This window comes from Stigmatopora argus, chromosome 1 (assembly GCF_051989625.1).
Source record: "Stigmatopora argus isolate UIUO_Sarg chromosome 1, RoL_Sarg_1.0, whole genome shotgun sequence".
Taxonomy (NCBI): Eukaryota; Metazoa; Chordata; class Actinopteri; order Syngnathiformes; family Syngnathidae; genus Stigmatopora; species Stigmatopora argus.
In genome coordinates this window covers 12,195,569-12,220,342 of record NC_135387.1, presented here as the reverse complement: position 1 = coordinate 12,220,342, position 24,774 = coordinate 12,195,569, and the positions used below count along the sequence as shown (strand labels likewise).

Genomic DNA, 24,774 nt, shown 5'->3' with positions numbered 1-24,774 from the left:
TTTAGTGGTAGGTTTGGCATGATTTCAATTGACAGAAATAAAGACAAACAGTTAATAACAGTTTTTTTCTGTTGTACTGTTTGTGTGTAGCCAATCGAATTTGTAAGAAAGGCTACAGACGTTGCATGAATGGCTGCTGCATCGGTCATCAGTTCTGGTGTGACGGCAAAGACGATTGTGGCGACAACTCTGACGAAATGCCCTGCAACAGTAAGTTATCGACATCAATGCATATTATTTTACATTGCATTTTGTTGATGTGTGATCTTGTGTTTTGCTTCGGAGCTAGTTTAAGTGCAAGGAAGTTTTCATTTGCATTGACATTCTGTTGACCTATATGATTTTAACTGCTTGCTTGTAGTGACCCTGTGCAAAGTAGGGGAGTTCCAATGCAAAGATGGCAGCTGTATCTCCAACTTTAGCCGCTGCGACCAGGTGGTGAACTGCGAGGATGCCAGCGATGAAATGAACTGCCGTAAGATCACTTAATGAGAGATTTTCTTCAGGCTCTTCAAACTGACTTTCTTTGCTCTCTCAGAACCCACCGACTGCTCCCGTTTCTTCCGCTTGGGAGCGAAAGGCGCCTCCTTCCAGAGCTGCGAGAAAACCACCCTGTGTTATCTGTCATCGTGGGTGTGTGACGGCAACAACGACTGCGGGGACTTCTCCGATGAGAGGAACTGCCCGGGTGCGTAGCTTCACCTACTTTTAAGCCTCTTTTTTTCTTTAAGCGCATTATGGCCAACTTCTTGTTCCTTGGTTTGCTTTAACAGATAAGCGTAAGCTTAAATGCCCTGGAAACTTCTTTGCTTGCCCCAGTGGGCGCTGCATCCCAATGAGCTGGACTTGTGATAAGGAAAATGACTGTGAGAATGGAGCCGATGAGACACACTGCGGTCAGTCTAATATTACCATTATCAGTAATTCAAAGTCCAATTAGTACAAGACTTTATGTATGAAAATTCTGCTCTTACAAAGTTCATACCAGTAGTTTATGGCACAATTTGAACACTGGGACAAAATGTTTGTAACACTAGCAGCAAACTCATTCTAACAGTGATTCAAAAAACATGATGTTTTCTTGTGTGTTTTTGCGTGGGCCCCGTTGCCTATGTCACCTACTTTAAGAGAAACTTTGTTTTCCTCTCCAGACAAATTTTGTTCATCCACCCAATTTGAATGTGGAAACCACCGTTGCATTTCCAGCAACTGGGTGTGTGACGGCTCTGATGACTGCGGGGATGGAACGGACGAGGATGAGAAATGCAGTAAGCCATTGCCAACATAATTTCTCTAATTTATCATAGTTGTAGGTGGGACATTTCCTCAAAATGTGTGCTGCAATTTATCCTGAACTTTGTATCCACCTACTACTTTCTGATTAATAGCCAACCATCAACTTTGTACATTTCTGTTTAATTATAGTTCACCAAATCAAAAGGTTTTAATAAAACCCCTTGAATTTTGCGAGTGCTTGTCATTAAACAGCATCATTTTCATTTCCAATGAACCCAGAATCCAAAACCTGCAGTCCTGAAGCCTTCCAGTGTCCCGGCTCTCATATGTGTGTGCCCCAGCTTTGGAAGTGCGATGGAGACAAGGACTGTCCCGATGGAGCTGACGAGAGCGTCAAGGCCGGATGCTGTGAGTTGTGCATTAACCCTGCGTTATTATTCATCTTTATTCCCAAATGTATTCTTTTCCACCTTTAGTGTACACCAACAACACGTGTGACGACAACGAGTTCATGTGCCAGAGCAGGCAGTGTATTCCCAAGCACTTTGTGTGCGATCATGACATTGACTGTGCTGACGGTTCAGACGAATCTCCTGAGTGTGGTGAGTGTGTGCAGTCTAAGTTGGGAAATTTTGGAAAGAAAACATCCACTCCAAATGGTGGAGTGTCTTGAAGTAACTTTATTTCCTTTGGCAGAATATCCAACGTGCGGTCCTCATGAGTTCCGCTGCGCCAACGGCCGTTGCCTCAATCAAAAGAGATGGGAGTGTGATGGAGAATTTGACTGTCAAGATCACTCGGACGAAGCTCCCAAGAACCCGCGGTGCACTGACTCAGGTTGGAATGCCAGGCTAGAAATGAAAAAGTTACAATCCCTGGTCTTGCATGGATTTAACAAGCATAACATAACATGCCGTGGGATTTCAGAGAGGACATGTAACGAGTCGGCCTTCATGTGCCGCAACGGGAAATGTTTGAACGAGACTCTGCTGTGCGACCGGAATGATGACTGTGGTGATGGCTCAGATGAACTCAACTGCTTCATCAATGAGTGTCTTCACAGTAAACTGAGTGGCTGCTCTCAACTCTGTGATGACTTGAAGATTGGCTATAAGGTAGGACATCTCAGTGAACCCCTCTCCCCATTTTGCAGCTGTCCAAACAACCTGACTCACCCCTTCTTAGAAGAGTTCTTGTTTTTTGTAGATGAATGGTATTTCCATTTGTTTCAATGAGGAAGGATAACTTGAGGACTAATTCGCTCATTTTGACATAGAAGTGGGCTGCAAGGGGTAGAAACTGACTTGGGGCATGGGCTTGTGTAAAACTTGACTCTTTTTGCTGAAAGGGGTGTTTAAAAAACATTTTGAACTATGCCTGAACTTTCATGTTTGTAGTCACGAGGCTCAGCTCAGAGCTGCTTTCAAAAATCAGAGAGTGTGCCTCCACGGGTTCACCTGTCTGACACAGTGAACTTTATTGTTAAATATTCTATACATGCATGACATGTGGCATGAATGAAATATCAGTCCACTCAGCCCAAAACCAAAGTGCAGAATGTAGAATTAGCTTGAGTGATTGTGTAAATTCAGCTTTTAGGATACGAGCAATGTGAACTGTATACTGCAGGGGTGTCCCAATTTTTCCCCCCCAAGGGCGCTTTGAGAAAAATCTGATGATGTAAGTAAGGGCCAACTTGAAAACCTTCCACTTTCATTTGTTAAATGTTCACATAGATTGAATGACTATTGCCAGTGGCTTCTGAAGATGATCACAAAGACGTTAACCTCTCTTTTGCACTTGGCACTTTTAGTGCAGATGCCATCCCGGGTTCCAGTTGAAGCGCGATGGGAAGACGTGTGTGGACGTGGATGAGTGCACCACCACCTATCCTTGTACTCAGCGCTGTATCAACACACACGGCAGCTTCCACTGCCTCTGCGTGGATGGCTTTGAACTCAGCCCCAATGATCCCACCATCTGCAAATCCACATCAGGTACGTCCCTGATTTGGATAATAGGAGCATTTCCTTGCTCAATATGACACGCTCAAAATATTTTTGTGTGCAGAGGAGGAGGCCTACTTGATCTTTGCCAACCGATACTACCTGAGAAAGCTCAACCTGGACGGTTCCAACTACACTCTTATTAAACAGGTAGAGAAAAGAAATGAGAGATTGTTAGTGTTCTTTTTTTCTTTTTCTGCTTCCCGCGAACTCCATACCGCTTTTGTTTTAGGGTCTGAATAATGCCGTGGCACTGGATTTCCACTACGCAGAGCAGATGATCTACTGGACTGATGTCACCACTCAGGGAAGCATGATCAGGCGCATGCATATGAATGGCAGCAGCATGGAGGTGTGTCGACAACTACATATCATTGCATTACCCGTGGTGATGCGCATAGGTTAAACATTTGACTCGCAGGTATTGCACCGGACCTCTTTGAGCAACCCTGACGGTGTGGCAGTGGATTGGGTCGGTGGAAACTTGTACTGGTGCGACAAAGGCAGGGACACCATTGAGGTGTCCAAACTTAACGGCGCTTATCGGACAGTGCTGGTTAACAGTGGTTTGAGGGAACCTCGCGCTGTGGCTGTGGATGTGCGCTATGGGTGAGAACTCACGTGTGCTTGCAAGAATACAACATGTATCTACCGTGCATGTAATCCTACTTCTTTTTGTGTAGGTACCTGTACTGGTCTGACTGGGGCGACAACCCCCACATTGGAAGAATCGGCATGGATGGCACGAATAGAAGCGTGCTAATACAGGATAAGATCACATGGCCCAATGGACTGACACTGGACTTTATCAATGACCGCATATACTGGGCAGACGCCCGGGAGGACTACATTGAGTTTGCTAGTCTGGACGGCACCAGCAGACATACAGGTAATTTTTCTTGGAACATTTAAAACTTTGCAGGTCATTTATGGAATAGGACATAAGTCATCCCGTCAAATTCTTTAACCATATCGCTATATACCAGGTTCCAGCATTTTCGATTAGCTAATGACATGTGTCACACGTCAATAAATGTGATGGATATGGATTAAAACTGTATTTTACAAGCAAAACGCACTTGCGTCAAGACAAAAGCAAACATAAGGCTATGCAAGCAGAATGAGCACATTAAGGTTATAAAACCTAATCAGGGATATTGAAATTTACGTAACACAATTCTGGGCAACCACTCACTTTCTTTTTAATATGAGCACTCCCTCGATATCCTCTTAGCGACATTACTGCTGCAATGTTAATTTGCCTGATGTATTGAACTATTTCCTGTTCATAATTCATCTCTTGATAAATCACTAAGTCTTGAATTTTTCAACATGCACTCACATTTACGATCAGAAAGAATAGGCATTGGGGAACCCATTTTTTGTTGTTTAGGTCTGACTGCTGTTACTATCTAATCACGTTGCTGAACTATAGTATTGCTTTTAAAATTCAACATTTTAAGGCTTGGATAGTGGGGATGTAGTAATATAACATTGTAGGTAGGTAAGCGCTGGAGGAAAAAACTGACATAATAGAAGAAAAACTGAAATCCGTTGCAAATTCCATACCCAAAAATCAGTTTGAAGCGGTCAAACCTTAAACAAGAAGTAGAAGAGCTGTTTTTCTGTGTTACGGTTTTTACGAAATGGTATGTGGAAGTTTTACACTTGGATAACAGTCCAATATGGTGAATTGTGATATTTGTTGTTTTTTGGGGGCAGTTCTTACCCAAGACATCCCGCACATCTTTGCCATGACATTGTTTGAGGAGTACATTTACTGGACTGACTGGGAGACCAAGTCCATTAACAGAGCTCACAAGACTCTGGGGACCAACAAGACCACTTTGATCAGCACCTTGCACCGGCCTATGGACTTGCACATTTACCACCCCTATCGTCAGCCGGAGGGTAAGAAACTTCCCTGCACACTAAATAGAAAGATTCCTCGTAAACTTGACAAATTATCATTCATTCATTGTTCATGACACTTACACCCTGTACTGGTTACCAGCCAATCGCAAGGCACAATGAGACAACCATTACAGACTCATCTGAACGGACAATGTAGAGCGTCCAATCAGCCTACCGTGCATGTTTTTGCCTATCATGCCAAATTGAAATGATTTGAAAAATTGGAAGAAAGCCTTAAACTGTTAATTGTTCTGCGTTTTGCAGTGAGCGGCCACCCGTGCCAGACAGACAATGGCGGTTGCAGTAACCTGTGCCTCCTGTCTCCTGGAGGGGGCTACAAATGCGCATGTCCCACCAACTTCTACTTGGCTAATGACCACCGCACATGCATGTCCAACTGCACAGCAAGCCAGGTGACGCTAAATACGAAGATGTCTTCCAGGCTTCAATACGAACTTGTGTTTATTTCCACTTTTGATGTTGTAGTTTGTCTGCAAGAACGATAAATGTATTCCTTTCTGGTGGAAATGCGACACGGAGGACGATTGCGGCGACCGCTCGGACGAGCCCGCCGACTGTTGTGAGTGTAGATTTTGTAAAGTATCTTGCAAGTATTGCAATTTGCTTAGGAATAATCTCTCCATTTCTTTTCAGCTGACTTCAAGTGCAGGCCAGGCCAGTTCCAGTGCGGCACGGGCATTTGTACCAACCCAGCTTACATTTGTGATGGAGACAATGACTGTCAAGACAATTCAGATGAAGCCAACTGCGGTACGGCTCGTATTCCAACGTCCGTCGTTCGATTGCACAATGGCTCCACTCATATTCCCATTGTGTATTTGTTCAACCTCCACTGCAGACATTCATGTTTGCCTGCCCAGCCAGTTCAAATGCTCCCACCCAAGTCGCTGCATCCCAGGAATCTTCCGCTGTAACGGCCAAGACAACTGCGGCGAAGGAGAGGATGAGAAGGACTGCCGTGAGTTTCTTTCATCCCGCTTGGATGGATCACTTCTCACCGGAATAATATATTTGCTTGCTCCTTTCTGTAGCTGAGGTCACATGTGCACCCACCCAGTTCCAGTGTGCCATCACCAAACGCTGCATACCTCGGGTCTGGGTGTGTGACCGCGATAACGATTGTGTGGACGGATCTGATGAACCGGCCAATTGCAGTAAGGATGGACTTTTGAGAGACAATTAACGTAATATTTATTGTGTAGTATTTTTCGCACAAGGCGTATTTCACAGCCTTTTTACTGTTAACCAATTGAGCATGGGAGAAAGCAGCGAATCACATCGTACACTGGATTTGACAACATCAAAAGGTTTTCCAAAGAATAGGCCAATTTATATCCTTCTATTTTTTGTATTTTTATAAAATAATTACTAACCTCGATTGAATGTCATTCTCACCCAAGAAGCAAAATATATTATTATTAGATTTGCAATACTGTTACCTGCAAATCCTGTTATGGTTCTGATTTCAAATTGGAAATATTAGATAGACCGTTTCATAAAAACTTACCATGAATCTGTAAATTGAGCTAACCAAATCTTTCATAGTATGTGACCTTTTATGAATGAATATGGAACCGAAAACCAGAAAAGAATTTTGAAGCCAAAATGCCCTCCAATTGTGAAATGTCTAATGTGCGTGTATTTGCTAAATTGGGAGCATTTCCTGCCCTACATTTTAAGTCCGTAATAAAATCACTCCATAAATGCTCCCAACTCTAGCCCAGATGACGTGCGGTGTAGACGAATTCCGCTGTAAAGACTCCGGACGGTGCATCCCGGCTCGCTGGAAGTGTGACGGTGAAGACGACTGCGGCGATGCCTCCGATGAACCCAAGGAGGAGTGTGGTGAGTATGTCCACCTCCACCGAAACTCGATCTGTGGCCACGTAAGGCCAAGGTAGGGAAAACTTTGTCCGCTTTTGTTGAATCTCATCAATGTCGCCGTGATAAATGTGTGCAGCCGAGAGAACGTGTGAGCCCTACCAGTTCCGATGCAAAAACAACCGCTGCGTGCCGGGCCGCTGGCAGTGCGACTACGACAATGATTGTGGCGACAACTCTGATGAAGACAAGTGTGGTTGGTGTCTTGTCCTCATTTTGGCTTCCCCACTCTCACTAATGCTAAACTCCCTTTGCGCTAACGACACTTGGGTGTCAAAAACATCCAGTCACTGTCATTGCAAATGCATTTCACCTCATCTGATGTCTGTTTCATTTCATACTATCCTGTTGGCATGAGCAAGAGGTGAGTCTCTTCCGCATTCACGTGTCATTTCAGAATTTTCCTATCAGTTCCCTGGCATGTATTTGCGTACTGCGCATTTTTAACATATTGGCTGCTCATGTCTGCAGTAGATCTCCAATTTGTCTGAACTGGGAGGGTTGGCTCTGAATGGTCACTGTCATCCATCCCTGTTTACATGGATTGGACATTTATTTGCTGTCAAGGGTAACCAATGAGTTATGTTGCACATTTATGAGATGAAAATGATTTTACCTCCACCGGTAATCTATGTTGTGCCGACAGTTTTACTCTTTAAAGTTCACTAATTTAATTTAGTCGTGTTTCTGCTTCTTTGTCTTGAGTCTTGAGATCTTGTTCAGTATAAGAATTTGTGTTCATGTACAGTATACGTCAGCCTTTTTTCTCAGTTTGGCTGGGCTTGCGATTTATGCTTAGGTGTGACCTATGTATGTGCATTTTTTTTTTTTTTTCACAGTGATAGCCGTGTCAATGGGGCTATAGGCATGAGCTTTATTTCCAGAGTTCAGAAACTAGATATTGAAGGTTTTAATGGACTTGGTAGTGATATTGAAAATGGTCATTTGCTCTCAACATAGAGCTCCCAATGCAGATTTTCTCTAACTTCTGATCTGATTTTTTTAGACGGCTAAAAATAACGCAATTGATAAATCATATTTTTTTTCTATTAAGGTCAGCTCTGATGGTACCTCTTTCAGAAAATCTCAGTTTGAAAATATGTATTACACCATGCACTTTGACAAGCTCTGGTTTCTAAAGAGAAGTAGTAGTCCCACTCAGCAGATGTATTTGCCCTATGGTTCAATCTATTGCAGCTGAAAAGTACATCGGTGCTGAAAACATACATGTATAGTCAGTTGATTGCATCCAATCTAGTGATCAAATCCATACCATCCGATACTCCAAAAAGAGCTTTATCGATCGCTAATACAGATACTGACTATTGTATCGACACAATAATTAGTTTATCCTTTTAGTTATCTTAATAACTGTTAACAAACAGGTATTTATTTACCCTATTGCACCCTTGTTATTATTATCCTTGATGATTGGGCATGTAAGGTGACTTGTTTCTTTCATCTTCACCGTGCATTTTTGACCGATGCAATTCATACTCAGGTGCGAGCTATATTCTTTAAAAAATCTTGTTTTATATACTATATACTATATATACACGTAAATTTAAAAACTGGTTTGCATACCCTGTGCGTATCAGTGTCACTATTTCCAATATCTGTGGCCAAATGTGTCAATGGCTAATATATGCGAGATTCAGTGTATTTCTTTTGCCTCTCAATTTTGCCACGAAACGCAAATACCATTGCGGTCTGTAGTTTCTAATGAAATTACAAAATGTTATATCTTAGGTATGTTTGTGTGAGTTTGTAACCACCCACTGTCAATTCTTATTTTTTTGCATTGTCCTTTTGCACAGTGCCTCGGCAATGCTCCGAAAGCGAATTTGCCTGCACTAACGGCCGCTGCATCGCGGGACGCTGGAAGTGTGACGGAGACCACGACTGCGCTGATGGGTCTGATGAGGTATCGAACTCCGTGTTTACTCTCATATCACAAGGATAAAGTTTGACGTGTGCCTGCTCATTGTTGTTGAATACTTCTCCAGGATGGCTGCGATGTGAAATGTGACAATGACCAGTTCCAGTGTACGAATTCACACTGTATTCCTATTCGCTGGAGGTGTGACGCAGACCCAGACTGCATGGATGGCAGTGATGAGGAAAACTGTCACACTTCTGGTGTGTACACAATTCCTTTTTTCCCTGTTTAAATTCTGTCAGATTGAGTTGTATCAAGTTTGACAGGACCCAACTGCGAGTCACACTGTTTTTTTCAGCTGGCCGCCACTGTCCCTTGGATGAGTTCCAGTGTAACAACACCCTATGCAAACCCCTCGCCTGGAAGTGTGATGGAGAAGATGACTGTGGGGACAACTCTGATGAGAATCCGGAACAGTGCAGTGAGTGCAAGCATGTGAATCACAGTTGACGCTGCAGTTTAAAAAAATTAAAATTTAAAAAAGGAAAAACTAGGAACAGTCCACTGTACGTTCTCAAGTGATATGTATTTATATTATTTTTAATCCTAACTTAGTTTTAATAATTGTTTAGCAAATGCAGAAGCATAATTAAATTAAAAAAAAACATTCTGAATGTTGCATTAGACCTAATCAAGTTTTCTCCTACACGTTTTTTTTTCTCCTGTCACACTTGTGTGATACGTAGGGAAGTTCCAGTGCCCTCCCACCAGAGCATTCCGTTGCCAAAATGACCGTGTATGTCTTCAGATGTCAAAGAGATGTGACGGCATCAATCACTGCGGCGATAAATCAGATGAACTCGACTGTGGTAAGTTCCTGATTTTAACCAAGCATCTTCAATACTAAGACAAATATTTTATAATGGAAATTGCTAATTCATGTGTGTCCAACAGAGATTCATCCAGCCGTTCCTGCCTGTGAAAAAGATGAGTTCTTGTGCTCCAATGGGAAATGCATCAGCTCCACTTTAAGATGCAACGTCTTTAATGACTGTGAGGACTATGGCTCAGATGAGATCAACTGCAAAACAGGTTCAAATGTCAACCGAATAAGTGTCTTGTAAATGTAATGCATCACATGGAAAAGTGATAATGGGGACAGCCCAAATTTGAATGATTAAAGACCCAAATCTCAAAGTTTCAACATCTCTGCTGACGTATCAATGCACGTGTTAACAGAAACCAAGCTAAACGACTGCAGGAGTAACCGAACCCAATGTGGCGACGGGGACGAGGCCCATTGTGTCACCAATGGCACGGACGCTTTCTGCTCCTGTAAGCCGGGCTTTCATAAAATAGGATATCGTACATGCGGAGGTAAACATTCAGAAAACCTACAAATCTCAATGTTTCCGTCACCTAGCTTTGGGTCATGAGTTACCTTCTTTGCTGTATTTCAGACAAGAACGAGTGTCTTCAGTTCGGGGTCTGTTCCCACATTTGCAACAACTCCAAGGGCTCCTACAAATGCAGCTGCTACAAGTACTTCACAAGGATCAATGACACCTGCAAAGCTGATAGTGAGCACAAAACCGAATTTGCTTTAATGTTATTTTCATTCCAAATGTGCTTGCAGTTTTCCTCTCGTGTCTTTACACGGGATAACAATAGCTGGGTCTGTTGGGTAAATAGCATGACATCATACCAGTAAACCAGTTAAAGACACATGAATCCCACCCCTCTTTGCAAATGTAGCCCATCTTGTTATTCGTTAAAAAAATCTTGTTCTATTATGCTCTAAAATGCCACAAGATGGCAACCAAAGACCATCTAATTTGAAATTCGTCTCAAGGAATTAGGTTGACGTGGTACAGTTTAAGACAAACCATCCTGGCTTTGTTTCCCCTTACTATATTTAAGGTGAATTTATGTTTTAGCATAGTTTAATTTGTGGTATGTTTAGGCTCCAACTATTACCTTTAGCAATTATAAAGGTTTTAGGGATGGTGTGACTTTTTCACTATCCATGAGAAACAACTGAGATCATGCATTTCTAAAACCCTGATATGTCTTTCAGACATGAACAGCAGTCAACAGGTTCTTTACATAGCCGATGACAATGAAATCCGCAGTCTCGACCCCGGCATGCCCAACTGGCGCTATGAACAAACATTCCAAGGGGATGCCAGCGTGCGTATCGACGCCATGGACCTGCACGTGAAGACCAACCGCATCTTTTGGACCAACTGGCACACGGGCCGCATTTCCTCCTATGAACTTCCGGGACAGTCCACTTTGTCCCCGAACTCCCACCGTAACAGACGCCAAAGTACGGGCAGGGTCACAAACCTGCAGGTAAGACTTTTTATTTATATGGAGGTTGGGCTTTGTAGCAGGGCAAACATTTAAAAAAAAAAATCTCATTCAGATTAAAGAGCTGAAAATGCCTCGAGGTTTAGCCGTGGACTGGGTGGCCGGTAACCTGTACTGGACAGATTTTGGTCGAGATGTCATTGAGGTGGCCCAGATGTCAGGCCAGCATAGCAAGACCCTCATCTCTGGCATGATTGATGAACCATATGCCATTGTAGTGGATCCACAGAGAGGGTACAACATTGACTATCTTTTTATTTATTTATTTTTTTTACTTAAAATCTTCATTTGGATTTTGTATATTTGTATGTGCAGCACCATGTACTGGGCAGACTGGGGAAACCATCCAAAAATTGAAACTGCTGCCATGGATGGAACACTGAGACAGACTCTTGTCCATGAGAATATCCAGTGGCCAACAGGTTGGATCCGTAGCATGTACTCATTCACTGTTTTGGAAGTTCTACCATCCACATGTATATGTATTATGAAGGGCAAATTACATGCTTCCAGTATATTTTGAATGGAAAAGTGTGTAAGTTCTTGCCCAGCTTGTCTGTGAAATTCAGCCTTGTAAAAAAGAATGACTAATGACCATGCTGATAGTGGCAAAGCATTAATTTGCATTTTAGATCAGCACTTGTTGAAGTTAAACAGATTAACCTCAACTCGATTATGAGGTTAGATGATCAAGTTTGCTCAAGCCACTTGAAAGGGGGTATGTGCCAGAACACAATATTTGGGATTTGAAAGAGTTGACCATTTCCCAGCTCCAAATAAGCACTGTATTGTATACTATAACATGTTTTACTCCCTAGGTTTGGCAGTGGACTATTTCAACGAACGTCTTTACTGGGCGGATGCAAAGCTGTCAGTGATTGGAAGTGTTCGCTTAGATGGCTCAGATCCTGTCATTGCTGTCTCTGGCATCAAAAATAGTTGAGTGCTCTCATTTTAAGAACAGCACAAATAAAAATAGGAGTCATGTATAAGCTTGCCAACGTTAATGTTTTTGTTCCCTTCCAGACCTGTCCCATCCGTTTAGCATCGATATCTTTGAAGACTACATATACGGAGTCACGTTAGTCAATAACTTCGTTTTCCGGGTGAACAAGTTTGGAAAAGGGACCATGGAGACTCTGACTACAGGCATCAACCATGCTACTGACATTGTCTTGTACCACCGATACAAGCAGCCGGAGAGTGAGTGGTATACGCGTTAGAAAATTATCGTGATGGGTTTGCCGCCTCATGACTCGTGAGGCAACAACAATCCCACTTTATGGCGTCCATCTCAACGATGGAACTTTCTCATGGTTTCTATTCTCACTTCTGTCTTAGTGACAAACCCCTGTGACAGGAAGAAGTGTGAATGGCTGTGTTTGCTCAGTCCCAGCGGACCGGTGTGCACCTGCCCCAACAACTACATCGCCGACAACGGCACGTGCGTGGAGAGGTCGAGCCCTACCCAGTCGCCGTTCTGTAAGTCTGCAGTCCTTCGTGCACGCTTATTTTAAATGAATATCTGTGGGAAGAAATCGAATCTTAATCCTCAAAACGACGACTTGCACTTTCGTCTTCGCAGCCCCTCCGTCAGGACCGTGTGAAATCCAGTGTTTGAATGGAGGGAGCTGCTTCCTCAACGCTCGACAGGTGGCCAAGTGTCGTTGCCAGCCCAGCTACACTGGAGAGAGATGTGAGATCAATCAATGCAGGGATTACTGCAAGAATGGCGGCACTTGCACCGCATCTCACACAGGTGAGAATAAGTGGGAAGCCTAGCAGCGATCATTCGTCGGCAATGGCAGCCAACTAGTTAAGACGGTCAAGTTATAGACAAAGGAAGTATCGTATTTTCACGACTATATGGCGCACCGCTTTTAAAGGGGCAGCCAGGCATGGCAAAACATACACCAGCTTAAACATACGGACACACGCTAAAAACACGTTTTTAAAAGGCAACAGAAGCAAAACTGAGTTCAGTTGTACTTTATTTAGCCATTTTACAATGTACTCACTTTTTTTTATCAATCATCACCCACATATCCAAGTACGGCAATTTTAGTTTTTTTTTATTTGACATAAATTCTGACCTTAAGAGTAGAATCGGACCTATGTCAGGGTTACGTTGCAAGCATGGAGATGAAACTCGAGGACTCCCTTTACTAAAATTATTTGGTAGTTGTTGAAAAGTGGTTTGTTTTTGACAGGTGCTCCGACATGCAGATGCCCGAAAGGTTTCACGGGGCCCAATTGTAACCTCCACACTTGCCAGAACTATTGCCACAATGGAGGCAACTGCTCGGTCAACTTGGGCAATCAGCCAACCTGTAGCTGCCCAACAGAGTATCACGGAGATCAATGCCAGTACAGTAAGTGGACATACTCACCTTCTCACTGCATAGGTGTTTGAATTAAAACTTCCTCACCCATGTGCTTTTCTAAAGTTAAATGTGAAGGCTACTGTGAGAATGGAGGAACGTGCTTGCAAACTTCAAACGGCACAAAAGTGTGCCAGTGCCCCATTCAGTACGTCGGACACCAGTGCGAAGTGAACAAATGCGTCTTCTGCGGCACTGGGCGCTGCTTGACGTCATCCGCGGGAGAAGTCTCCTGCAGGTAAACGCAATCTTAGAGGAGAGGAGACGGACTTGTTTTCTCCAAACGGCTCTGCCCAGCTTGTCAGCATTTTTTGTTTCCAAAAAAGATGACACGCTCATATTTGATACCCGTTTGTGTGCGTAGCTGTCCCAATGGTCAAATCCAACCCAGCTGCTATACCTGCTTAGACTACTGTGCCAATGGACAATGTACAGTTGACACTCGCACACTACTGCCCCAGTGCAGGTAAGATGAGTCATGAGTTTTTCAAGACGCAGTTTTCTTTCCGCCATGTCCAAAGTGCACCAACAATGAGACAAATCAAATCTAGAGACCAGAGTCTTTTTCCTCTTCGTTTCCAGGTGTCCTGCTGCATGGAGAGGTTACAGGTGTGAAATTGCCTCATCTGTGGATTCCTCCACGTCCGGTGGAAGTGAGTCACACTCTCCTTAGAAATAGAAATGGTGTACTTTGACCTTGGCTCAACAAGTTTGCTCTGCGCCAGGCACCGCCTCGGTCCTTGTTCCTGTGCTTCTGCTGCTCCTACTGGCATTGCTGGTAGTCGGCGCCGTCGTGTGGTACAAGCGGAGAATGCGAGGGTAAGACTGCTTCTTTTATATTCTTCTTCTGGCTTTTTAATCTTTTCTTCTCTCCATCTCCATCAAACACCTATTTCCTGTCTCTCAGGTCTCAATGGCCAGGAAAATCTCGCTCTCAGTGTTCGCGGTAACATGACAGGATTACATTATTCATCAATTCAAACATTTTGTAAACCCCAGCCCCCCCCCCCCCCCCCCCCCACCACCAAAAACAAGCTAGTACATGCCATACACCTATCCCTCTGCCCACTTTGTTATGAATGTGTTAGTCGTTGCTTGCCTCTTGGTCCCAAGGAGCCTAAAGGCGCATTTCGACCACAGGAAATTATAACTTTTGAAATTACATTTTGCTACTATGGGAATGATTGTGTAAATTTTGTTTTGCAGTCCTTAAAAGCCGTATAAAGGTAACAATCTTAAGGGTTGACCGCATAGTACTGTCAAAAAAATTGTTCCTTTTACTGTTATAATGTTTATTACTATTACGCTAATACTGAACACAATGGCCCCCATAGTAACAAAGGGAAAGAAAAAAAGATCCTGGAATTTTAGGTTGAAATGCGACTTATAAATCTGTTGATTCTTATATGGAATGGATTTTATTTAGTTTGTTTTGTTTCCATTTTTATTGTTGCCTCTTCATACTGTTCTTTGTTGTTCAGTACATGTTAAGTTCTAATGATGTGCACTTGCTTGGTGAAGTTGAACTGTATTCTAAAGAATAATGATGACATGTAGACTGTCCAGCATTCTCTCCAATGCTGATGTGTTTTCTTCAGGTTTATTCACATGGGCCTTTTGTCAAAAAGGAAAAGCTCATTTGATAAACTTAGTGTCTTGACGTGTGGATTTTATGTCCCTTCCCTCATGTCGCCCCAGCTATTACCTGTCTATTTAGCTGTTGTTGTTTGTTGCAGTGCCAAAGGCTTCCAGCACCACAGAATGACAAACGGGGCCATGAATGTGGAGATTGGCAACCCCGCCTACAAAGTCTACGAGGGAGACCCCGACGATGACGCTGGGGAGCTCCTGGATTCAGACTTTCCTTTGGACCCAGAAAAAGTAAGAATAGGACAGTGCTTCTGTCCTTCATACCTCAATTGTACTAAAACCTTTTTTTCTGCAGCCCACCAACTTCACCAACCCTGTGTACGCAAGCCTCTACATGGGTGCCCACAACAGCAACAACTCGCTGGCCAGCACAGATGAAAAGAAGGAGCTCCTGTCCCAGGGCGACGAGGGCATGAGCGACCCCCTAGCGTAGAACCACGCAAGCCCCCATAACCCGTTAATGGCGTTGGCCCGGCTCGTGCCAAAGCCCAAAATCTCCCTTCTCTTATGCCTCTCTCACCGGAAAAGAAAAGCAACGTTAAAAAACAAACAAATCGGGAACACTGTATAAAATGTATAAAATGAAGGACTACTTTTTTAAGTGATTGCAGTATTATATTTTGTTCTCTGACAAAAAAAATCGTCAGGTGATGAAAAAATAAGCATTTTATAAACATTTTCCTCTTTATTTGACAGGCTTTGCTCACCTCCCCGCAGCTCTTCCTCCTCTCTTTCATGCATTTAGCCACTACCTCTGTGCAAATGTAAAAGAAGACAGGTACCATTGGCAGTGGAACAATTTTGGGAGGGGATTCTTTTTATTTTTGTATGAATTGTATAGCGGGCAAAGAAAAGAATTTTGTTCCATCTTCAAAAACATGTCAGAGCAATTAAGTCCTTGCATTGTGGACGAAAGGGCATCGTCTCTATTTCAGGTCCAACGATGAGATGTTTTGTTTTTCCAGCTGCACCCGACATGTATTTGTGGAGGTCTTGCTACATTCAAGTGATTGTCTTTTACCTCCTTGCACAGAAAAAAAGTTATATATATTTGCATATAGATGATATATATGTATACACACACGCAAACCTATTAACAAAGTGTCTTCAAAATGTACCCAGGAGCATCAGTAACAAATAGCAGTCTGTACTTTAGAGGAAAAAAACATTCATGTCATTTACAGTGAATGAGAGTGTGTGAGTGCTGAATGATGATGATTGTAACGTTCCAGGTTGAAATGTCTGGGATGGAAACCGTGGCCTTTGTTTACAGTTGGAGGCAAATTGTGTTGTGACAGCAGACTAGAGTGAAAAAAGACAAAAATTGGCCGAGAATTGTTTTTTGTTTTTTTAATTTCTTTTCTTTTGAACGCAACTGTACTTTGAAGAAGGGTCCGCATGTTTATGGGAGAAGATTTTATTAATACGTGTAATTCCATGGTCTTGTCATTTAGGTTAATTTTCACAGTTGAGTGCATTCCCAGGATGGAGACTGATTAGCTTCCTGATAAGCATTCCTTTGTTAAAGCCTTTGCTATGCTGCTAATGTTAACCATCTGTCCATCTCAAGAATGTTCTTCTGGCTGTTGCGCGCTCAGCCGTGCTGCTTTGTTCTGAGTTGGTGAGCCCTAACCTGCCATATAACTCTTGTGTTGTGCTCACACTCAAACACAAAGTACATTCTAGAAGAAAGCGGGTTTACCCCCTACATTTTTAACTGATTCATTTTTATTTTCTTTTGAACATCTGACCACATAAATTTGGAACCATCAATAAGTTGGCAAAAACTCACATGGATAGGTGTGGTTCTGATTTTTTTGTTTTTATAATTCAGTTTTTTTTATATAAGAAATTAAATTGATTTTTATAGTAGAAATCAATGTTGGATCCTGTCTGTTCATTTGGATTTGAATTTAAGATATTGCTCATGTAAAATAGTGTTAACACTGGAAGAAACTCAACACGAACAAGAGATTATACATTCATCTTTTTTATTATACAAAAAATGATGGAAGATTAATTTTCTAGTAAATTTCTCAATTTGATGGTACATTAAATGAGTCAGATTTATATAAGAAAGATGAATTAGTGTAAAAATCTCCCTTCCATCTCTACTGAGATAAAGCTATTTAAAAAAAGGTGGGGGGAAAATCCTTCATCCTTTCAGCATTATGGCTGAAAGAAGTTCCACCAGTAATCTACATACTTCTCATGTGAGACTTTACGTGAAGTAAAATATGATCATGATCAGAAAAGGCACATGCGTGACTCAAAGTAAGAGGCATTAATTTAGCATCTTGCTACATTCGGAAATAACTGCACTTTTTCCATATTGATTCAGTATCATAAAGCTATTATAGTCCAGGGCAATAGAAATACATTCTTAAAATGTGTAAAATACCATAAAAATATTAAACCATAACACTGTTTACACCAAGGCACATAATGAAGCAAAACAATAGTTTTTTTGTGCCAAGGTATACAGTATGCAAACAACTTGCAATAATAAGAAACGGCTTCAAGTGAAGGGTCCCCAAATGTCTCTGTCATTCATTGTATTATGAGTATTACATTTTTTTTCTGCCATGGGGTCCGTGTGCACTTGCAAGGCTAGAATCGCAACAGCTCACCTGTGCAGAATGTGGCACCCTCTCACTGGCCTACTCGAATACAAAGTCTTGAAGTGAATCATCCTTTATGCTTCGCTTCACTTTTAAAGTGGCTGTAAAAAAGGCCTCCATAAATAAATAAATTACCCAGCTAAAACAAGGCCTCTGTCCTGACCCCCACCCACCTAACCTTTATTTTCAGTCTTTGTGATGCGCAGCCTCAGGGTCGAGACGGACCGTCGGAAACATGGTCAGGAAGATTATAGCAAGTGAAAGGGGGTCGGGGGAGGGTGTTGAATGAGTGGTTTAGGGTCTCTTCCAACCGTTCCGGATCAAGGCGTCAGCTCGCAGGTAAGGCTGGTTTCTCAGATCTGTGAGTAGAGGGAGGGTTGGGCGGACAAATGTTAGATGAGACATAGGTTGAAGTTCAAGACGTAATATCCCTGATATATTGTTTGCTGTCTAAGGGAATATTGTCAAATTCCCAAAACCTTGTATGTCAGCTGACTGTGGGGGTTGTCCGCTGAAATTCAAAGCTTTTAGGAATGAAACGAAAGCAAAAAAAATTAAGACGTCAACTCTGAACACTGGTAAGACTCATGATCGCACTTATACAGTATGAGGGTCAACAGGCTCTTGCGTTTGCACTACAAAATTCATGTACTCATTTCTGAAAAACAAAACAAAACACTGGCCATAATGTTAGCTCATGTGATCCAATATCAAATTTCATACTTTACTCTATATTTCAACAATATATTCTTTACAATACTTTGGCGCTTAATGCTCGTGCCTGACTTCTGTGAGCTGTTGCTTGGCTCATTTTGAGTTAGGGGTAAAAATATGAAATCCTTTCGCATTTAACTGATGTGCTGCCTTTGATGGCAGACTTTTCAGTTAATCCTTCTGTACGAAATACATTGTATAAATGTGCTTTCCTACATACCTAGCCTAAAGTTATGGCCGCTGAGTGTATTTTTATTATTGTGGCTGTATGTAGTGCTGTTAGAGCCTGTTGACCCGACAGCACACCGCAGACGACAGTTAGCACGGGACACATTATAGTTTGATAACAGAGAGTTGAATAAACACTGGACAACATGCAACATATAGGAGTGGATGATGATGATGATGATTATGGTGATGATGAGAAAAGCATTGGGGTCCTGTAACCTCGTCTTGTATTATTCATTCATTCATTTTCGGAACCGCTTTATCCTCACTAGGGTCGTGGGTGGTGCTGGAGCCTATCCCAGCTGACTCCGAGCCAGAGGCGGGGGACACCCTGAATCGGTGGGCAGCCGATCGCAGGGCACAAGGAAATGGACAACCATGCACACTCACACCCATACAAGCAAACTCCATACAGGTGGACCGACCTGGATTTGAACCCAGGACCCCAGAGCTGTGAGGCCGACACGCTAACCACTCATTCGCCGTGCTGCCTCATCTTGTATTAGCTTTCTGTCGTTTTTGAATTGTTTTTAAACTGCCATAACTCAATTTTTAAAAATGATTTATGATTCAATGTGTTATTTCTCTCTGTTACGTTGTTAGGCCACTTTACCCATGAAAAATGCATTCATTTTCCGAACCACTTATCTTCACAAGGCTCGCAGGGGGTGCTGGAGCCTATCCCAGCTAACTACTACATGCATTTACTTAAAAGAAATTTGAGGAAGGATTTTTTTTCAGTGTCACAAATTCCCTAAGAAAGGGTGTTGGGTAAAAGCAGATCAAAAGACTGCGAGCTGGATTATAATTGCGTGAGGCTGAAGCAGCGGACACCTCTGGAGCAGCACACAATTTAAGCCAGGCTAACCTTTCTTACCCTTGTTAAGGAAATACTGTCATTTATCTTCATTTCGGCTGGCAGGGTGGGACGACAAGCAATGGGCGGTCGTGGAAAGAAGAGTCACATGTTAGTGGGAAAACCAACACCAAACAGGTTAGTCTCATGAACCAAAGCGCTGTGGGTAAAACCTTGTGAGCCAAACCTCTTCGTGTAAATAATATAATGCATAGCTTTTTTCGGTCCTCACAGTGATTCCATTGTGCAAGTTTTATCTTTGCTTGTACTCTTAGTGCCTCGGTTATTTTGCACATGTCGACACGTGATTGGCGCAAAGAGGTTTGGCCGACTCTTATCACCTGATAGGAGTCTTTAGGGGTCAAACACATACAAAATGACGGCCCAAGTTAGTGCGCTCTGGCTGTGGGATGAAGTGATGGAGATCATGCTGCATGCAAATTGGAGGGGTAGGGGAGAGGGACGCATACGAAAAACACCTGGACGGCCTTGGAGTTAAAGGGGGAGGGGCTAGCAGTTGGCTTCGTCGCAGAGGTTGGCTTCACAGAAGAACCGTGAGCCACGTTTAGCCGTGCGGGCTGTGAAGGGCACGCTCTTCAGTACTGGGGGGAGGGAGGAGGAGGAAGAGAGAAGATGGTCTTTATCAGGAGGGAAGCGCCAAACACTGGAACACTTTCACACAGTATTAAGGGGATTGTCATGACAGCTGCGTTTCGACTGGATGGAAGATGCCAAACTTTTCCCTCAATGAAAAGTTTCGCAGGGCAGGAAAACATTCGCTTCACTCAAGTACATTTCAAGCGCTGATTAATGACTGAATACAAAACGCAAGTTAGTGAATGCATTACAACCCTGAGGCTGTGACTGGGATTTTTCTTGAAGTAGGAAGTCCACATTTGGAAAGTGGACCCAATAGAGTGATTTCACAAAGAACTTAATTTCGCTCATACACTGCATTGACAGGGTATGACAAGGTAGACGTCCGGTCTGTTTGAACTGGGAGGGTTGGCAGCGACTGATCAATTATTTCAAGATAACATGTAAACTGTTTACCTGCGTTACAGTTTTACACATTCCTTTGAGTCCTCTCAACGGTTATTAAAGTGACAAGAATCAGGAGGATTTGTCCATCAGCCTAGTCTTTAGGGGTCTAAAGGGCTGAGTGAGGGCAGAATGATTATAGTAACAGGGTAATAATTAAAAAAAAATAATAATACATTTAAAAATCAATATATACATTTTTTGTGCTACTTGACTAGCTGCGGAATAATGCCACTGATGTCACACTTGTTTCCTGAAAAAGCGGGTGCGGTTTAAAAAAATAAAAATAAATAAAAAAATGGCCCAGAAATGAGGCACAGAAAGGTTAGTTTAGGTCGTTTTGGACCATGTTCCGAATTGCTACTGGGTTTTGGTACCTAACCCAATGACCCACAGAATTCACACGGGCCCCTATCACTGTTAAACCCGACTCTGTGACAACCTTGCTCATAAACTAACTCACTCATTCACTTGTTGGTAATAGTTGCCCAATCTATTTTTACAGGGAGGGCTGAAAGTGATCATTCAAGTGAACGTGCCACGACCGCGTTGGATTCCAGATGCGACGGCGTGCACACCACGTAGCACAATGTGCATTTCAAAGGAGCCGAAAAGCGAACAACCACGGTGGTCCCAGGCCCGTGAGGGGACCTAGGGGAGGCGCGACTCGGCCCACCTGTGATGATGTCCTCGATGGTGCCATCCTTCCCCTCGTACACGGACCGGTGGTCTTTGGCCTGACGCTTACGCAGCTCAGCAATGAGCTCCTGTTGTTGGTTCCTCTTCTTCTGGGCTTGAACCTGAAGAGCAATCAGCAGTATGTGTTGTTTGAAACACTTGACTTAATCTTTTTGATGTGCCAGTACTTCATTTTGAAATGCCGGGTGGCATGTGCTTGGACTGCACCTTAGAGTCATGCTGTTTAGCCTCTTGAGCCAATAACTTTTCTCTCATGGCTTCTTCCTGCTTTTTCCTTAGTTCGTTGTCCTCCACTGCATCCTGATTAGGAGGAGGAAAAGCGCAGCCGTCAGCATCAGGAAATAAAAATCAATGCAGTTGCCAGGCTATATTTGGAGCAAAAATAAACAAAGTCTGTCCTAACCTTTATACTACCTTTCCTTCGACTTAAGTGGAAAATGTCTTCTTGTCAACGAGAGACTTCCTTTCAAACTTAAAGGAAAGCACTATTTAAAATCTATCAATGTTTAACACTGCGCATCCAAATCACGGTCAAGGGGGGAGCCTATCCCAGCTGACTTTAGGCAAAAGGCAGAAGAGACACTAAACTGGTTGCCAGTGAGTCATAAGGACTATTTAAAATCAATTTCAAATTTACGTTAACGTATACTTTTTGTTGATATTCATACCCAGCTTTTTAATCCTTTTTTCCTCCCAATTTCATCCTTCACACATTTCTGTGCACATTTTCAGTACTCATCTTCAAACATGTATTTCAAGAATTTCGAGAAAAAAAATGCTCAAAATGGCAGTGCAGTCCATTGAGATGCAAGATGTATTTTGACAAATAGCCTCGCAAATGTGTTTATAAACTTTTAAAACAATGAAAAGCTGCAAATGCTATAAAATAGGACTATGTAGAATATTTCTAGATTACGGATTTCGACTTAATGGTTGAAGGGGGTGATCATTGCTTGTTTATATAGCGCATGATTTTCCATACTAATTTAGTATGATCGAAATTAAAGACAGTTACAACAATGTTTCTAGGACAACAACTTTTCTAGGACAAAAATGTCACGCGCCTTTGTGTACATTCACTCATCTTTCTTAGTGGCCTTTATCTTGAATTATTACCCCCATAAGGGATTACATTGTAGTTACCATCTGAGGTAACGTCCGCTTCATAAAGCTTAGCTTAAGGTGGTCTTGTTTTATCAGACGCTTTGGACAGGCATCTACACAAACGTCCTTGTGCTGCACATTTCCGTAAGATGTTGCCATAAATCTGGAGCGAGAACAATGTGAGGAAGTGTGCTGTGTGACGGGGCGGCACCTAGCCGCACGCCACTGGAGAGGAGGAGTGGACGAGAGGGAAGGAGCAGTCTAAACAGTCCAGCTGCAGCTCAACACTCAGAGCCAGCTGGTCTTTCCTGTTATTTGGCCTCAGACTGCGCACCACGTCCTGTGGCAAAGGGGTGGCCAAAATTCTACCCTGCTCGTCGGGAGGAGCTTCCTGCACAATTGCAGGGCTTAGGCCAGATGTACTATAAGATGCTACCCATGCATAGTGTCACCTTGTAGGCCTTGATGAAGCGCACAAAAACGGGGAAGAACACCGAGGGTGGAGTGGTCTTGGCGCTCTCTCCAAAGTAGTTGACCACATTATTGAAGGCTTCCTAGAAATGGAATCAGAACAGAACATAGATAGGTCACTACTTTCATCAAGTATAGTGATTTGTGTGTAAGATAAAATTTAGACTAGACAATTTCAATTATTTGATTGCTAAATGTGCCCTGGGATTGGCCGGCCACCCATTCAGGGTGTCCCCTGCCTGGTGCCTGTCGTTAACTGGGATAGGCTCCAGCATCCCCCGCAACCCTTGTGAGGATAAGCAGTTCAAAAAAGGAATGAATGATTGGCAAATCACTCAATTCAATAAGCTTCATGAGAGCGGAAAAAGAAAACAGTGCTTAAACTGAGAATAAATGAACATTTTGAAACCTTTCACCTGTGTTTTTGCTTTCAACTAGATGCTGAATGAAGTAGCAAAGTTAAAACTCAAATATCCTATTTATGCAATTTTTTAAAAGAAGAGTTTGGCAGCATTGGCAAAATTTTATTCGGGCACCTGAGCAGTAATTAGTGAAGCCTAAGCAGCCACTTAAAAAGCCATTCTCTCACTGAGTATTTGTGTCCTCGGAGTATTTTTTTCACGGTAGCTGTGGCAGCATCCATTACCTCAGCTGTCTTGGCATCCCTCTGCAGCTTCTCCAGCTGGGTCTCGCTGGCCTGGACAAAGCCCTTAAGGACCGAGTGGTCATGGAGGCTACATTCTCTCCGGATCAGCTCCATGCCTTTTCCCAGTTCTCGCACATCCAGGAGAACGTTTTCCAGCGACACTTTGTACAAAGGCAAGAGAATACATAAATTTGCCATCATTTTAAATGACATAACAGTACCACATTCTAATAAAAGGAACATTGTATGAGTTGTTGGTTGGGTGGGTATTTTTGTCTATTCTTTTGACACAAATTCCTGTGTTTATCATCTTTTGCGCCCACCTGCTGCAGCTTTATCCACAAAGTGCAGTTCATTATAAAAGTTGGCCAGTTCCAGATATTTTTCTTTCACAATAAGAGCTATGTAGTGGAGCAGAGTCATTTTCCGGTCTGTCGACTTGGTGTCTAGCAGCTGTGAAGCAAAATAAATGAATCATAACCAACCGGCCACTGTAAATTGTGTAGGAAGATGATAAATGAGCACAAGTGTCTAAAAATGTCTGCTGTGTGACTCACCAGATCAAGACTTTGCAATTTGAAGCCATAAACGCAACCGCGCTTACTGCTGTTCATATAGTTGCCCAAGGCTAAGATTATCTGGAAAAACAAGTTGGTAGGTCATGATAGTAGAGTTAGTGTAAAAAAATATATATATACATATGTATATATATACAAACCTCTAGCATTCTTTTTAACTTTGGCGAGGATTTGACAGAGCCGGAAGCAGCAATGATGGCGTTGAGTTGCGGCGTGAGCATGCCGATGTTGTCAGTGAAGTTCCCCACGAAGGTGATGATATTCATCCTTTGCGTGAGCCTTTCAATCTTGCTGAAGAGGAGCATGAAGCGGTCCTCCTCAGCCAGCTGGTCCAGCGGACGCCGCTCCCGTTCGTACTGGCGCATTAGCTTGACCTCGGCCTCGGTGGGAAGGAAGCGCATCAAACACTCCACAAAGTCCACAGGTAAGGCTTTCAGATCGAATCTTGGATGGGAGTAGAAAATGTAGATAGTTT

The 24,774-nt window shown here is 42.8% G+C and overlaps 2 protein-coding genes across 7 annotated transcripts in view; one reads left to right on the top strand and one right to left on the bottom strand.

The window, feature by feature from the left end:
- Positions 1–17,221, top strand: part of LOC144071820 (low-density lipoprotein receptor-related protein 1-like) — a 75,067-nt gene extending 57,846 nt beyond the window's left edge. The window contains exons 47-90 of one of the 2 annotated variants that reach the window (XM_077597249.1): positions 91–210; positions 362–475; positions 539–688; positions 774–896; positions 1,152–1,268; positions 1,516–1,644; positions 1,713–1,838; positions 1,933–2,073; positions 2,164–2,351; positions 3,050–3,233; positions 3,307–3,392; positions 3,475–3,594; positions 3,664–3,851; positions 3,926–4,131; positions 4,965–5,153; positions 5,421–5,569; positions 5,643–5,736; positions 5,811–5,927; positions 6,016–6,135; positions 6,209–6,331; positions 6,897–7,022; positions 7,138–7,254; positions 8,876–8,982; positions 9,065–9,197; positions 9,296–9,418; positions 9,684–9,806; positions 9,892–10,029; positions 10,177–10,314; positions 10,398–10,517; positions 11,015–11,292; positions 11,366–11,544; positions 11,626–11,732; positions 12,129–12,248; positions 12,337–12,513; positions 12,652–12,792; positions 12,896–13,069; positions 13,521–13,682; positions 13,758–13,929; positions 14,056–14,157; positions 14,274–14,344; positions 14,417–14,510; positions 14,599–14,637; positions 15,428–15,572; positions 15,637–17,221. In XM_077597249.1, coding sequence (XP_077453375.1) covers positions 91–210; positions 362–475; positions 539–688; positions 774–896; positions 1,152–1,268; positions 1,516–1,644; positions 1,713–1,838; positions 1,933–2,073; positions 2,164–2,351; positions 3,050–3,233; positions 3,307–3,392; positions 3,475–3,594; positions 3,664–3,851; positions 3,926–4,131; positions 4,965–5,153; positions 5,421–5,569; positions 5,643–5,736; positions 5,811–5,927; positions 6,016–6,135; positions 6,209–6,331; positions 6,897–7,022; positions 7,138–7,254; positions 8,876–8,982; positions 9,065–9,197; positions 9,296–9,418; positions 9,684–9,806; positions 9,892–10,029; positions 10,177–10,314; positions 10,398–10,517; positions 11,015–11,292; positions 11,366–11,544; positions 11,626–11,732; positions 12,129–12,248; positions 12,337–12,513; positions 12,652–12,792; positions 12,896–13,069; positions 13,521–13,682; positions 13,758–13,929; positions 14,056–14,157; positions 14,274–14,344; positions 14,417–14,510; positions 14,599–14,637; positions 15,428–15,572; positions 15,637–15,774 — 6,008 coding nt within the window. In that variant the 3' untranslated portion in view covers positions 15,775–17,221. The remainder of the gene's footprint in view (positions 1–90; positions 211–361; positions 476–538; positions 689–773; positions 897–1,151; positions 1,269–1,515; positions 1,645–1,712; positions 1,839–1,932; positions 2,074–2,163; positions 2,352–3,049; positions 3,234–3,306; positions 3,393–3,474; positions 3,595–3,663; positions 3,852–3,925; positions 4,132–4,964; positions 5,154–5,420; positions 5,570–5,642; positions 5,737–5,810; positions 5,928–6,015; positions 6,136–6,208; positions 6,332–6,896; positions 7,023–7,137; positions 7,255–8,875; positions 8,983–9,064; positions 9,198–9,295; positions 9,419–9,683; positions 9,807–9,891; positions 10,030–10,176; positions 10,315–10,397; positions 10,518–11,014; positions 11,293–11,365; positions 11,545–11,625; positions 11,733–12,128; positions 12,249–12,336; positions 12,514–12,651; positions 12,793–12,895; positions 13,070–13,520; positions 13,683–13,757; positions 13,930–14,055; positions 14,158–14,273; positions 14,345–14,416; positions 14,511–14,598; positions 14,638–15,427; positions 15,573–15,636) is intronic. The other variant, XM_077597257.1, reaches the window with a different exon arrangement.
- The window catches only part of fmnl3 (formin-like 3), a 30,614-nt gene continuing 22,569 nt past the window's right edge, over positions 16,730–24,774 (bottom strand). For 3 of the 5 annotated variants that reach the window (XM_077597302.1, XM_077597280.1, XM_077597308.1), the window contains 9 exons: positions 24,440–24,743; positions 24,279–24,359; positions 24,045–24,174; positions 23,722–23,882; positions 23,057–23,158; positions 21,708–21,800; positions 21,478–21,601; positions 20,240–20,362; positions 16,730–18,321 (listed from right to left, as the gene is read on the bottom strand). In XM_077597302.1, coding sequence (XP_077453428.1) covers positions 20,271–20,362; positions 21,478–21,601; positions 21,708–21,800; positions 23,057–23,158; positions 23,722–23,882; positions 24,045–24,174; positions 24,279–24,359; positions 24,440–24,743 — 1,087 coding nt within the window. In that variant the 3' untranslated portion in view covers positions 16,730–18,321; positions 20,240–20,270. Of the gene's footprint in view, positions 18,322–19,781; positions 19,820–20,239; positions 20,363–21,477; positions 21,602–21,707; positions 21,801–23,056; positions 23,159–23,721; positions 23,883–24,044; positions 24,175–24,278; positions 24,360–24,439; positions 24,744–24,774 lie in introns of all 5 variants that reach the window. The other 2 variants (XR_013299747.1, XM_077597292.1) reach the window with 2 other exon arrangements.